The sequence below is a fragment of the Rhinoderma darwinii genome, chromosome 11 (assembly GCF_050947455.1).
Source record: "Rhinoderma darwinii isolate aRhiDar2 chromosome 11, aRhiDar2.hap1, whole genome shotgun sequence".
Taxonomy (NCBI): Eukaryota; Metazoa; Chordata; class Amphibia; order Anura; family Rhinodermatidae; genus Rhinoderma; species Rhinoderma darwinii.
The window spans coordinates 52,890,093-52,905,853 of NC_134697.1; the positions used below are offsets into that span (position 1 = coordinate 52,890,093).

General features: G+C 40.8%; 1 protein-coding gene across 1 annotated transcript in view; it reads left to right on the forward strand.

Moving 5' to 3' along the window:
- PIK3AP1 (phosphoinositide-3-kinase adaptor protein 1) overlaps positions 1 to 15,761 on the forward strand; it is a 124,769-nt gene that overhangs the window by 8,874 nt on the left and 100,134 nt on the right. Inside the window, exon 2 of the mRNA XM_075841493.1 lies at positions 6,081 to 6,186. Coding sequence (XP_075697608.1) covers positions 6,117 to 6,186 — 70 coding nt within the window. The 5' untranslated portion in view covers positions 6,081 to 6,116. The remainder of the gene's footprint in view (positions 1 to 6,080; positions 6,187 to 15,761) is intronic.

Sequence of the window (15,761 nt, forward strand, 5' to 3'; positions counted from 1 at the left end):
CTTTACTACGATCGCTCCTCCCCATACGTTTCTGTCATGTCGGCAGCAAAAGGGCCCTAAGACTATGTTCCCCACCTGTGGATCCGCAGCAGACATTCAAGGGTTAACTGCTCCCTGCAGATAGTGCCTGCTCCCTGCAGATAGTTTCCCCTTGGTTCCCAGTGGTTGCATCTTTCTAATGGTGGTATCATGAACACTGACCTTACCTGAGATGAGCAAAGCCTAGCATTCATTAGATGTTCACCTACATTCTTTTATGACTTCTAGGATGAGTCTTTGATGTACTCTTGGAGAATTTTGGTAGGCCAGCCAGTTCTAAAAACAACTCACCACTCAATATTTTCTCTCTGTCATGCCCCCGACAAAGAAACAATGGAAGAATTATTTATTGTTTTGTTCTTGCCCCCCCCCCCCCCAGAAAAAAAAATCATTTTATAAATTAAACAATACCTTAAAATGCTGCAATGAGAAAATACAACTCATCCTAAAAAAGAAAAACAGTTATGGTTGTCAGAATGCAGTGAGGTGAAAATGAAAATATTTTCTGCGTCCCTAAAGGAACTGATTTTCAGTCTTCTACCACAAATATGCATTGTGTGAACATGTTCTAGTGCTGCACCTTTATCTATTGCATTACTACACACAAGTTAAGGCCAAGTTCACACATGCTGTAATTTTGGAGTTTTGGCCACAGCAGTATTTTAGCACTCAAACTATATCCCATTCAAACTATGAGACACTAAATTAACTCACAAGGGGGGAATTTATTACGACTGGCGTTTCATACGCTACTCTTAAGAAAGACGGAGTAAACTGCGACACGTTTATTAAGAGGTGAGACCCTCTCAATAAATGTGTTGCATCTTTCAGCTGGCCGTGTGCCACAATTCCGGCGCAACGTTCGCGGCCGCGCACCATCCAATCCCCCCCATCAGCCAGAAACTAAAAAAAGAATACATAACTCACCGCTCCTCTTCTCCCCTCCGGGTCTCCACAGTGTGCAGCGCGGCTCATACAAGGTCCTGACAACGAGCAGCGCCAGTGCTGCATCACATACAGCCCAGTGTCAGTATGTTGTATGAGTTGCGTCATGCTGAGGGGAAGCGGAGGGGAGAAGAGGAGTGGTGGGGTGAGTATTTTTTTTAAATTATTATTATTTAAAAAAATATATTTAATTGTCTGATAGGGGTGGTTGGGAGCTGGCGTAGATTTGCACTATAACTTATGCCAGTTTTTTTCTGTAAATGATAAGAAATTTTTTTGGGCCGTTGTGGCAAATTACAACTTTTGGGCTCTTTTGCGAAATTTCTATGCCAGAAAACTGAGTAGAATGGTTGATAAATTCCCCCCACAGTCTATCAGGTTTCATCTTCTGCTGAGCGTTTTTACGTAGCTTTACAGGTATTATAGACATGAGGGAAGAAATCTGTAGTATTCAGCAGAGATTAAATGTAAGCTGCCTATTAGCTCAGTAGACTCCCAAAAGACAGGCAGATGCAATAGTAATGTACAGGTTCTGCCTGTTATCACAACACAGTAAAATAGCATGCTACAAAGTAATGTGTTACCTACAAGCAGGCAATCCTTTTATTTAAGGGTAACTAAACGTTCAACAAACTTCTGGCATGTCATAGTGACATGTCAGAAGTTTTGATTAGTGGGGGTCCGAGCACTGAGACCCCCACCAATCGCTAAAACTAAGCTGCGGAAGCAAAAAGAAAAAAAAAAAACATTACATGCTACACATACTACCTATGTTCAAGATATAGGGCAGAGTTGAAATTATCTTACTAAAAAAAATGGTGAGCAGTTTATACAAATAAAACATAGACAGCTGTTCCTTCTTTCTTAAAGGGGTTTTCCCATCTTGGACATTTATGGCATAACCACAGGATATACCTTAAAAGTTTGATAGATGCGGGTCCCCCTCTGCCCCCTAAACCCCGTTCTAGATTACTCGGCTCTCGCTGCCTCCCGGTCACATCCTGTTTAGGTGGTCGGGATTTATGGAAACAGCCGAGCTCACTGAGCTACGCTGTTTCCGTAACTCCCATAGAAGTAAATGGGAGTTATGGAAACAGCGTAGCATGGAGAGCTACGCTGTTTCTGTAGCTGCCGAGTTCCGGAAACAGCGTTTCAGTAACTCCCATTCACTTCTATGGGAGTTACGGAAATAGCGTAGCTCAGCGAGCATATCGGCTATTTCCGTGACTCCCGACCATCTAACCAGGAAGTGGCCGGGAGGAGCTGAGTGAGCTAGAACAGAATTTACGAGGCCTCGTTCTACAGATAGGTGTGGGTCCCAGAGGTGGGACCCGCATCTATCGGACTTTTACGGCATATCCTGTGGCAATGCCATAAATGTCTGAGATGGAAAAACCCCTTTAAGGCTGTATATACACACCACTTTTTGCGGCAATTTTTTTGTTGCCTTTTTTTACATCGGTTATTTATTCTTTAGTAAAAAAAAATGCGCCAGCCAGATATAGAAACACTACACACAAAGCGTTATAGTTTTTGGGGTCAATGGTGTATTTTTCATAACGCAGCATGCTCTAGGTATGGTGTTTTTTCTGTCATTTATCCCAAAAATGGCAGAAAAAAACATGTACTAACAGACTCTAAATAAAAAAACTCCACCAAATACACATCTTCCTTGGAGCACTTGCAGTGGGCAAGCTTCCTGCTATGCCAGCCTTTTTGTCTTGTCTTGTTTCCCAGGGATAAGTCCAACGGCAAAAACTTGTGGTGGCCGTGCATGCGCACTGAAGAGTCCCCAGTCCTCTCCTGTATATTGGCCGAACACATACTTTGTGCATGCACGGTAGATTCCTCTTTGAAAGTAAAAGATGGCTTCAACATATTGTTATTTCATCCTTTATTATAGATGCCCCATACAATACCATTGGCAATGTTTTGGCTTATACAAAACCTTTGTCAAGCTATTTGAAGCCCCGTAAAGTTAATGGACAAAGAGGACGTCAGGATTCCCATTCTGTGATTCACTGACATGTGACTATGAGAGAACAAGGAGCGGGGTGCAGGGATATTTGCTGTCACATGGGAGAAAAGCTGTGGCCACAGTTATTCCACACCTGAATTCAGAACATGGCCCCTTCTGTATTTTCTCTGCACAGCGTTGCTATTCACTGCAAATTAATGGAGTGGTGGAGCACCATGTGAGAATGCTGCTATGCCGGTAAACAATCAGAAGGGGTACCCTGTGCGTAACTAAGACTCCCCCTTCATTCTAGTGATCTGTGGGGATTCCAATAATCAGACCTCTACTGACCAGTCAGTTATGATATAGCCTACTGACGTGCCATAGAGACGTTCTCCAGGACTTTAACTTTGTTTAATCGTGGGAGTTCCCTTCATTGTTTATACAAGCACAGCAGCCTGTCCGTAGAGGCGTCAATGCCTGGTACTGCAGTTCGTCCCATTAAAGCCCCTTCAATGTGCTGATCGGTGGGGGTCGTGGAGGTTGGACCTTGACTATTCAAAAATTGATGGCCTATTCTAAGGATCGACAATGAAATGCTAAAGTCCCAAGAACCACTTAAGGAAAAACCCCTTTATCCAGCCTGGTCTGATGAAAAACATTTGTAGTCAAAATGTTATGTTGATGAGAGTAGAGTAGCTGCTTTGGATAGAAGTTATGATGTGTGGGCGATAATATATATATAATTCATAAAAGAAAATATAAAAATAGCAAATACAATTATTTAACACAGTGCAGAATGTGAGATGACAACCAAGTAAATACTTAACCTGAATTCTTGACCTCCAAAAGAGGCTGAACCAAAAAAGAAATATCTATGTATATAAATAGCAACAGCAGTGATGGAGGGAAACCCTGAGCCAGAATGTTTAAGACATATAGACTGTCAATGTATGGAATACTGTGTCTTCCAGAAGTCTAGCTAAGGAAGAAATACCCTAGTACATTCTATTAAAGAGGTTGTCAAAGATTCCTGAAAATGAAAACAACAGAGAACCTGTAAAAAGACATTTTTAAAAAAGTCGTCTACTGTCTCCTCCCGCAACATTTAGATCATAGGAATGATACATCCCACATTAGACAATAAAACAATGCCTTCATTTGTACTGTAAATATATTTTCGTTTTATAGTTTCTATTTTGCGGGGGTTGCTTTAAAACACAGAATCATGGAGTAAAGAGCTATTAAAAGGGTTCTGCAAAGAAGAAAACGAAAAAAAAAATTGTTCTGGCCATCAAGACCAAAATTGGCCCTGTCTTCAAGGGGTTAAGGTGGAAAGGGGGACTACATATATTAACTCAGAATTTTGAAATAGGTTATTTGAAAGTGTTTTCTAAATTAAACAACCCCTTTAAAATCATGTTTAAATGATTTTTATAATGCCTCACGATGGTGTACAAACATAAAAAAAAGCGATACTCACCTTGCCGTACTCATTCCGATCTCTTCTTCCTGTGACCGGTCACTGATTGTAGCAGTCAATGCTGGGGTCAGTGATTGGCTGCAGTGGTCACATGTCCCTAAATAGGGGCGTCATTGTTGCAGCAGGAAGTAGTGACCAGCAGAGTCCAGGCACCAACAAAACGGTAGTGGCGGGGGTTAGGTGAGGTGAGTACACTATTGTGAGCTGTTTTAAAAAGCATTTTTATTTGCTGGAAAAACCCTTTGAACATGATTTTAAAGGGGTTGTCTGGTTTAGAAAACACTTTTAAATAACCTATTACAAAATTCTGAGCTAATAGATGTAGTCCCACCTAACACCTTAACCACTTGAAGACTAAGCCAATTTTGGTTTTGAGGACAAGAACAGTTTTATTATGTTTCCTTTTTGCATTCCGGCAGTTATAACTTTTTTATTTTCTGTTTGTTGTAGCTGTATGAGGCTTTGGGGTTTTTTTTAAGCACAAATTACACTTAACGTAGGTGCCATTTTTGTTTTCTGGTACATATACATTAACGTTAAATTTAACTAAATTTTTATTTTGGCAAAAATGCAGGAAAAAAAAAAGTTCCACTGCAGTTTTTATACAAAATGTTTTAACAGCATACACCGATCATTATAAATGTATTGCCCAGGTGGTTACAGTCGTGATCATGCCAAATATGTGTATGTTATTTTATGTTTTGGGAATTATATTTAATAAAGTTTACACAGCGGGTGACAGCTGTGTTACACAGCCGACACCTTACCGCAACGGGCGGAATCAAAGATCACTTTAATTCCGCCCGTTTAACACCTTAAATCGCGACTGCGGCATTTAAATTGTTAGAATCAAACATGTCATCAAACACGCCTTCGCGCCCCTCCCCACGGCACGATCGGCTGTTTACAGTGGTTGTTATGGCAGCCTGGGGGCGTATTAAAGGCCCAGGTCTGCCATCTTTGTACTCCTTTGAAGCCTTGCCGGAGGATTGTCAGAATCACGATATACTGCAATGCAATACAGTATATCATGCAAGCGATCCAACGATCTCTGCTTCAAGTCCCCTAGGGGGACTAAGAAAAAAACTAAAAAACTGTTAAATAAAGATTTTTATAATGTTTTTATAATGTTCCAAAAAACGTAAAAAAATGAAAGTTAACATAACTGGTATCGCCGCGTCCGTAAAAGTCCAAATTATCACAATATAGTGTTATTTAACCCGCTCGGTGAACAATATAAAACAAAATATATATAAAACATGCAAATTGCTGTTTTTTGGTCACCTTAGCTCTTAAATAAAAAGTGAGCAAAAAGTCGCATGTACCCCAAAATGGTATCGGTGAAAACTACAGCTTGCCCCGCAACATTTAAGCCCCCACACCTCTAAATTGATGGAAAAATAAAAAAGTTATGGCTCTCAGAATATGGTGACACAAAACATATATTTTTTTAGCAAATAGTTTTATTTTTTTAAAAGTGGTAATGCATGAAACAAAACATATAAATTTGGTATCGCCGTAATCATATCAACCTGTACAATAGGGTGAATATGTAGTTTTTACCGCCTGATGGACGCCGTAAAAACAAAACCCCCTAAAAAATGCTGTAATCGCTGTTTTTTGCCCATTTCACCCTACAAATAATTTTTTTTGCAGATTCCCAGTACATTATGCGGTACAATACATGGTGCCATGAAAAACTACAGCTTGTCCCGCAAAAAACAAGACCTCATATGGCTATGTCGACGAAGAAATAGAAAAGGTATGGCTTTTGGAAGGCGGAGAGGAAAAAAAATAAAAATGAAAAACTCAAATTGGCCTGGTCTTTAAGGGGTTAATATATTGTCCATAGCTGAAATGCCTCTAAGTCAGTCTCAATACAGTCACATGACCATGCTCTTGGTGTTTATCTCCCGCTTGTGTGACATCACTACTCTGAACATTACAGTCATTACAGAACTACCTTACACCTTGTAATAGAGGGGCATGCAAGCAGCTGTAAATAGAGGCAATGTCCGTAAGAGGAGTGAGAAATCATGGGAGCTGTAGTCCTTTACATGGTAATCCGACCTAGAGCAAGCCCTAGCCAAAGGAAAACAACAGTGCTGCACAGAGCTGGGCATTGTAATGAAAATAAAAAATAAAAAATTCTAAGCTATGGTATTTTAACAGATCGTGTGAAGGGCCCATGAAAAGACATGTCCTATTTTTGTCAGTTTTCACGGATCCCTCTATAGACTCAAGTCTATGAGGGATCCATGAAAATGTGTCCCGCACTGCCGTATTCACGGCCGATTTCGCACACGTTCATCTGAATATAGCTTAAGAGACTGGAGAGTACTTGGAAAAAAACAGAAGTTCAGTGCAATGATTCCCCCTCACGAGCAGAGGAAAATGTCAGGATTCAGGGAAAGCCGTAAGAATCACTTGTATTGTCAGCAACTAATATTTTAGCATGAGTTTAATATGTCAGTGAGCCTGTAAGCTAGTGGACTGTTTCGAGCTGGCTTTTCTAAAAACAGATTTTAAGAAACTTGATTTTCGGATTATAATGATCTACTTTCATGTGCTACTGGCATCAGTATTAACATTAGCAAGGTGATATAACCATGTAAGCTTAAAAAGTGTTTAGACAAGGCAGTCATCCAAGTTCATAGTCTTTTATGTCTCTACCATCATTGAATATTAGCAAAAATGACATTGTTTTTCCAGGATAGCGCGGATAAGTTACATGAGACACATTGATGTGGCAGCTTTGCACAATGCACTACTGCAAAAAGCTCATTCTAAATAGAACAATCACTTATTTTTCTTTTGACACTGCAAATGACTCCCCTACAAGATTCACTGATTTTCAGGAGCTCTCAATCGTAACTGTGGGTGGCACACCGGACATCTTTTCATTTTCATCTTTTGTCATGTTATTAAATATTCTATTGAATGGTTTCTTAGGCCCTGATCACACTGAGTTTTTTTTGCCGCGGAAGCCACAGCAAAAAACGTCTGAAATCGCCTTCCATTGATTTCAATGGGAGGCGGAGGCGTTTTTTTCCTGCGAGCGGAAAAAAACGCTCGCTGGCGTTTCCATTTCAGCACTCCCATTGACATCAAGCTGCCTTTTTTGCCCGCGGAGCTCAATGGCCGCAGGCAAAAAACACAGCAAACTGCGTGCAGGCAGATCAAAATTCCAGACGGAATCTTGAGGCAGATTTTTCTGCCTGCAAAAAAACTCAGTGTGAACAGGGCCTTAGATATAACGGTTTGGTTTCTTTCACACGGTAGTATTTTGCTCCAGTATTTGGAAGCCAGAACCAGGAGTGGGTCCATAACGTGGAATCTTTCCATTACACTTTCTCACTATGTAAGTTCCACTCCTGGTTTTCACTTACATATACTGATTAAAATACTTTAATGTGAATGAGGCCTTTCTGGGAAATCTGACAACCAATATGGACACCACTTCAGCTGAGTTGTCTGCACGCTTTACCTGAATCCTGAATAGCAGTTCGGCTTACTGATGAATTGATACATTGACAAAAAAATAAATTCTGCCATTGTTTTATTTTATTTTTCTATAAATAACATGTTAACTTTATTGTATTGGTCATTATTACAACAATACCAATTATGTATAGGTTTTATTACTTTTAGTAATGTTGTGGCTAATTCAACGTCAAAAACAGTTGCTCCAGATTCATTTATAGTTATTTTCTTAAGAAAAGGGTTCACAGAAGTGTCATATTGATGTTGCTTTGCATGTGATGGCAAATGTTTTCTTCCATACAATATGAGGGAGTTTATACTTTTACTACATCCGCTATATGATATATAATATTTTCTCTTGAGTTTGCACAAAACAAAATACATTACATTCAGAATATTTTCTTGGCATTGCAATATTTTCATTTCATTATCTACGATTAATTTTATTTTAGTAGTCATCTCTCCTTTATCATCTTGCGTCCTCTGCTTTTTTTCCTTAGGCCGGGTTCCCACTTAGCGTAAACACTGCGGAAATTCTGCAACGGAATATCTGTGCGGAAATTCCGCATCATTTACAGTAGCAGCAAAGTGGATGAGATTTAGAAAATCTCGTGCCCACGCTGCAGGAAAAAACCGCAGCGTAAACATTAACAAATTGACCTGCAGCGATTACGCCGCTTAAAACGTAACTATGTAAAAGCAAAACGTCATACTTACTCAGAACGCTCTCCTTCTTCCTGCTGTCCGGCCTCCTGGGATGTCGTTACTTCCCATGTGACCGCTGCAGCCTATCACAGGCTACAGCGCCACATAGCCTGCAACGTCATTATGGGAGGCCGGAATACAAGCAGAGAAAAGGGAGGGGGTAAGCATCAATGTTTTTTATTTTGCTTTCCGCAGCGATAATTCCGTCCGAAAACCGCACCACAAGCTGATCAGAAATGAAGCAGCACAGCGATCACCTGAGCGCTTCTGCCGCTTTGTTTTAGCGATCGATGGGGGTCTCAGTGCTCGGACCCCCACCGATCAAAATTTATGACATGTCACTATGACAAGTCAATAGTTTTTTGAAAGTTTATTTACCCTTTAAAGCTTTGCATGTTTCTGTTGCAATGTTTCTGTCCTATACCTCAGTGAGGTGTTTTTGGTGGATGTATTCCAAAGTATAGCACAAAATTCATGTATTTCCATGCATCATTATTCTTAATATGGCACACATCCAATTACATTTGCACCATTTTCCCAGACTGATAACTATTTTTAGAAAAGTACCCCCTTTAGTATTTTCTTTTTGCCTTATGTTCGGTCCTCATTTTCTTCATTCATCCTTAAAGAAGCACTCAACTTGTTTCTTTGTTTGCCCCCTTCATTTGTACATTGGTGTTTCAGTGGGGTGCTGTGTGCAGAGAAATTTACCGATCCCTGCGTCATGTCGTCTTCGGGTCCGGCACTGCCCAGGTGATCTTCACTCCTTCACTCTAACCTGTCTGGAGTCACTGTGCTTTTCAGAAAACTGCAACTCAGGCTCTCAATGCATTTCTATGGAGCCTCGTATTTCTAGTGTTTCTTTAAAGGGGGCTTCTGAGAGCTGAAAAAAAAAAATGTCAGAAGATGGGATAAAAGTAACAGAAACATTCTGGTATATCTCCCACCACTCCAGTCTCGCCACTCTGATGTTCCCGTTGGTCTATGTTAGCAGTCCTGCAGTGATGGTGTGCCGACTACACGTACGTAACCGCTGTAGCCAATCACTGGCCTCAGCGATGATGGAGAGGTTACGTGCAGGTAGTCAGCACATAGTCACTGCAGGACAGCTAATAAATACCGGCGGGACCACTGGGGCAGTGACGCTGGAGTGGCGGGGGATATACCAAGTGACTATTTTTTTAGTTCATTTTATCACATGCCATGCCTTCAGACAATTTTTTTTTTAACATCCTATAAAAAAGCTTGGTTGTATTTTTTTTTTAATCCCAATATGTTTATGTTGTTAACAGCATCTATTCCCTGTTTACGGCTTTACTTACTATAACCGCATTTTCTACATTTTAAAGGCCAGCAGCCAACTTAGGAGCATCTTCTTCTCTCTGAGGAAGCACTCACTCTTGCATCCCCCCCCACCTACCCACGCCGCACCTCTTACCTACGGCCCTTCAGTGGGAAGAGTAGCGTGCAGTTACTGACACACGGCTCTAGGCAGCCGGAAGTGGGTCACGCCAGGAGATGGTGACACCTTCTGAACACAGAGACACCAGTAAGTCATGGGGGTCACCGTTAGATCACATGATCCAATGGACCAGGTGGAAACAATAAGGCTATGTTCACACGCTTAACCAAAAACGTCTGAAAATACGGAGCTGTTTTCAAGGGAAGCAGCGAAAAACGCGAGTGGCTTAAAAAACGTCTGAAAATCAGGAGCTCCTGATTTTCAGAAGTTTTTTAAGCCACTCGCGTTTTTCGCTGCATTTTTTTACGGCCGTTTTTGGAGCTGTTTTCAATAGAGTCTATGGAAAATGGCTCCAAAAAGTCCCAAGAAGTGACCTGCACTTGTTTTTTGTGGCCGCTTTTTTATGCGGCCGCTTTGATAAACGGCCGCGCAAAAAAACGGTCCGTCGGAACAGAACGCCGTTTTTCCCATTGAAATCAATGGGCAGATGTTTGGAGGCATTCTGTTTCTGATTTTTCGGCCGTTTTTCGGGCGTTTACTGCCCGAAAAACAGCCGAAAATAGGCCGTGTGAACATACCCTTAGTGTAATGAATCAATTTTTTTTTTTTTACTATTGTGCTTTTTTAAATATATGCATTGTAGGTATGCATGAGTAATGACTGCTATCTATAATTCTCTAGGTCAGTGAGTGATTGAAATAGTTTTAGTTAATTTTTACCAAACTTTGACACTCTTAAAAGCACTTAATTATATAAACGTCACTACATAAAGGATAAATTGCCTTTTTACAAAGAGTAATTACAGTTCAAAAACACATCAACGTAGGCTTTGTCTAAAATACGTATTGTACTGTAATAAAGAATATCTATAAGTTTAATGCAAAAGTTAATAAGTCTGAAGAATTAAAGGGTTAAACCATATTTGGCATATAAATGGTGCATGCATGTGTAGCAAATTAATTTCACATCTATCAGTCATTTTCTGCAGGTTCCATTCATGACCAAGTTTATAGGTTTGGCTCAAATAATTACATCTGTTAGGAAACGTCCGTCACTTTTAGGTTGTCATGACTACTAGCCAAGCTTCTGGGTGGCCCTGGTTTGAGATACAGAGCCAATCTTATTTCTCTATTTGCAACCTATCAGGGCCAAGGGTGGAGAATTTGAGTCTGTTCAGTTTTCTCTTTGTGATTTCTTGTGAATTTATGTCTGATCAAGCTCCTGGTTATACCCCAAATCACCTTGACTACTTGGAGTCTTTGAACTGGACTTCGGCTTTGTCTTTGGATTTACTCTCTGCTCACTGATTTGGATATTCTGCTCACAGGTGGTTTCGACCTCTGCAACTCCTGGTATTCTTCTGTTTTGCAATTTACTCTAATATGAGAAGATGTCACCTGTGAATCACTGAATACAAATATTTATTCTGCCTCTGGCTGGTAGTCACTGTATGATATGAAGCGAGATGTTGGGTGGTATCATTCTTTTTTGTAAGAAGCAGCTCCCAGCAGGTCCTCACTGTTAATCAGGCCATACTGGGAGCTGTAGTTTCACTGAATCTTTGCCGTGGGTGCAGGTTAGCCTCGCTACGCCTCTGCTATATGATGACTGAGATGATTCTTTGTTTGTAAAATCTATGAGATACCCACGGAGATTGTGAGAAGCGGAGGGAATGAGAAAATCAGAGGATTACTTAAAGTTTTCCCATCAGCAACATTTATGGGATATCCACGGATATGGCATAAATGTCAGATAGATGCGGGTTTCACTTCTGGGACCTACACCTATCTCCAGAACATGGCCCCCTAAACCCTGTTCTACCTCCCTGCATTCCGTCTGACGCGTGTGATTCCCGACCATGAAGAAAAAAACAGCGCAGCTTGCTGAGCTATGCTGTTTCTGTAAGTCCCATAGTAATAAATGGCAGTTACAGAAACAGTGTAGTATGCGACTGACACTGTTTCCGTAACTGCCATTTAGTTCTATGGGATTTACGGAAAAAGTGTAGCTCAGCGAGCTATGCTGTTTTCTTCTTCATGGTCGGGAATCACAGGCGTTAGACGGAACGCAGAGAGGTAGAATGGGGTTTAGAGGGCCCTGTATAGAGGGGCGGGTTCTATGGGACTTACGGAAACAGCGTAGTTTTCTTCTTTATGGGCAGGAATCGCACGAGTTAGCCGGAGCCCAGAGAGGTAGAACGAGGTTTAGGGGGCCCTGTTTTAGAGATAGGATCCACATCAGAGGTGGGACCCGCATCTATCTGACATTTATGACGCATCCTGTGGATACGTCATAAATGTCCCTGATAGTAAAACCCCTTTAATCTAAGTTGTAAACTTCATGTGGCCATATAGGCGCCTCCTCTGAACCCCTGTACATGTAAACAGGCTACAATCTGCCCTTGGTAAATGGCCAAAAATAATTCAGATGCAAGAATACATTTAGCTAAATTACTGGTTTTCATGGGTGTGCTCCATTATACAATATTTGCAATAAATTCTCATATGGTTGAGTGCCTTCTTTGTGAATTTGACAAAATTACACTTTTTATAAATTTACTCCAATTGTATATACAGTATATGTAGGCTTAGTCCCAGTTCTGGGTGTATGTGCAGCGTAGGTTCCCACCTTACAGAGGTCGCCTTGTCGTGGCAGGTGGGCTAACACTTTTTGATCAAAATGTGCACTAAGAACCTCCCTATTTGTAAGTAGATTTAGCTTTAGTGCATATTTATTTATATTTAGTGGTTTAGGTGGCATTAGTGTTGCAGGGTGCTGTCACCATTCTATGTTTGCAGTATATACACTCTGTGTTATGCACCGCACTGCACTGGACATAAATTGTAGTCTGGAGTGTTCCATTAATACACCATAAAGCAGAGCTCATTACGACATGAATATCCGAGCAACGAGAAAAACATAAATATATATAATCCTGGCATTGTATATGCCACAGACAGAACCGACCACTCACAATAAGACCATCGCGGATTCAAAGTACTAATAGATGGGTATTTATGAAGGATTTTACGCCATTCTTTTGGTGTTAAAAACCTGAAAATTATGGTAAATTGCATATTTGCACAAAAATTTGTGACTTTTTACAGTTTTTTTTATTCTTAGCAGGCAGAACTTAGCAGGCGGGGGCAGATATACTATAATTATAGCTAGTAGCTGCCATAGATTTCTCTTTCTGGTGCACTGGCAGCAGAAGATTCAACAAATTTTTTAAGAGGCGTGTGTCACTTAATAAGTTAGTCACATCTTACTCTTACTACAGCCCTACATCTTACTCCTGTGGGCTTCATACTAATATTGGCGTATGAAACGGCAATCTTAGTAAATCTGCCCCTGAGGCTGGGTTCACACGACCTATTTTCAGACATAAACGAGGCGTATTATGCCTCGTTTTACGTCTGAAAATAGGGCTACAATACGTCGGCAAACATCTGCCCATTCATTTGAATGGGTTTGCCGACGTACTGTGCAGACAACCTGTCATTTACGCGTCGTCGTTTGACAGCTGTCAAACGACGACGCGTAAAAATACAGCCTCGTCAAAAGAAGTGCAGGACACTTCTTTCAGACGTAATTTGAGCCGTTCTTCATTGAACTCAATGAAGCACAGCTCAAAATTTACGGCTGTCACAGAAGCCTCGCAAAATGCGAGGAGCAGCATTTACGTCTGAAACGAGGCAGCTGTTTTCTCCTGAAAACAGTCTGTCTTTTCAGGCGTAAAAGCCTGCTACCGTGTGAACATACCCTTAAAGCGAACCTGTCAGCATCTTTATGCTTCCCTCAGACACTGAGAACGGCAACACACAAATACGCCAGACTCCTTCACAGCACAATGCGAGCGCTGCAATGTTTAAAATGTTCTCCAAAATGACATAATACTCCCACATAAGTGACAGATCCCCGAAGTCAGCATGTCTTCCACTAGTTTATGCTGCCATCAGAGAGGGAAGAATAAAGTTGCTGACATGTCCACATTAATAAGAATTGCTGATATATCAACAGTTTCCAGGCGACAATAGAAGACATTTTTCTATACTGCACAGAATATAAACAAACTAAAATAAATAAATGATAGCAACAAAGGATAAATTTAGGCTCTGCACATCGCTGATCGCAGCAACCCTGCAAGAATAGTGCAGCATGAAGTGCTATTCTTGCCATCATGGAAACCTTGATGGAACCTTTACATTATGCCCCCTCCACATGGGAAGAAAACGCTGCAGATTTTCCGTGCAGACTTGCGCTCAGAAAATTTGCAGCTGATTGTCGTACCAGCCATGTGGATGAGATTTGAACAAATATCCAAATGCTGCGGATCATTTTTAGCTTGGAAATCAGAGAATGCTGTGATTTTTCAACTGTGTGGGTACCCCAAAAGTGAATAGGTCACTTGGATCCATCGTATGATGGTACGGAGTTATGGATTTCATTATGATTAGAAGCTATGACACCAATGTGAACCTATAATACAAGTTTACTATGTTTAACATTTGATAACTACAGAGGCAATGCTAGTCAAATGTAAAACTTCACATAAATTACTAAAGATAAATTGCAAAGGAGTTGTTTTTACTAAAAATGTTGTACATAGGATAATATTTATTTGCTGCCTATGAGAGTATACCATCTCGGACATCTTGCAGTTTTCACTCTGGCCACTGATTCACCACTGACAATAGGTGACGGACACAGCTCCCCTCCTCTCCCTCCCTGAATAGTGACCTCGGCACAGGTCACAGAGCATGCCTAGAATACTCATATATACTGCCATAGAAGTCAATGTACTGTACATCTCCAGTTTACAGGTTCCTATGGTCCATGTGGCTGCTGTAAAGCGTATCTTTAAATGCTGCTAACAACAGCTCAGGCAAGATGGCTGCCCCCATAATCATGTACAGAAAATAGAATAAAAATATCTAAAATCAGAAAATAAAAAAAGACTAGAAAAAATTATATTCTTCACTAACTGTTTTTAATTAGTAAAATATATAGGTGATACTTTCCCTTTTCAGTCTGAGATGAAAAGTCCCGTGCCAGGACGTTCATCCGAATCTGCCACGGCTGGAAGCGATGTCTGTCCAGTCTTCCATCACTCCGGTGAAGGACCTGCAGCAGGAAGTCACGTCACAGCGTGATCTCGCGAGATCACACTGTGCTGTGAATCAAGCTAGGATGGTATGAAGCTGATTGGTCAGCGTCATACACTTTTCTATACAACGCCCACTTGGTGAATAGAAAAAAAAAGTGAAAAAATTTGCATAAATTTAAAAATGTTCATAATTTGCTCAATAATAAACGTTGTTTTTTTAAAAAACAACAAAAAAACAGTAGTTATCTGCATCTAAGTGCCTATTAGATTAGGTAAGAGATGGGCAAGTTATAAACTGGTGACAGAACCTCTTTAAATAGAACCTTTCACCTCCCCAAATATGTGCAGCATGTTATTTCCTGTTAAAAAACCGTGTCTCACGTAAAATTATTTTTCTAACTCCCCCCGTTATTTACATATCGGTGCCGTTATATTTGGCACCCGATATGTAAATAACCCCCTGAACAGTCAATGGGGCGTTTCTAACTAACTAAAAGGCAAGGGGGCGTGATGTCTCTGTCCGCAGCTGATTGGACAGTGTCAGAGCAGTGTCAGGGCGGCTAGCGCTGTGTTCTCTCCC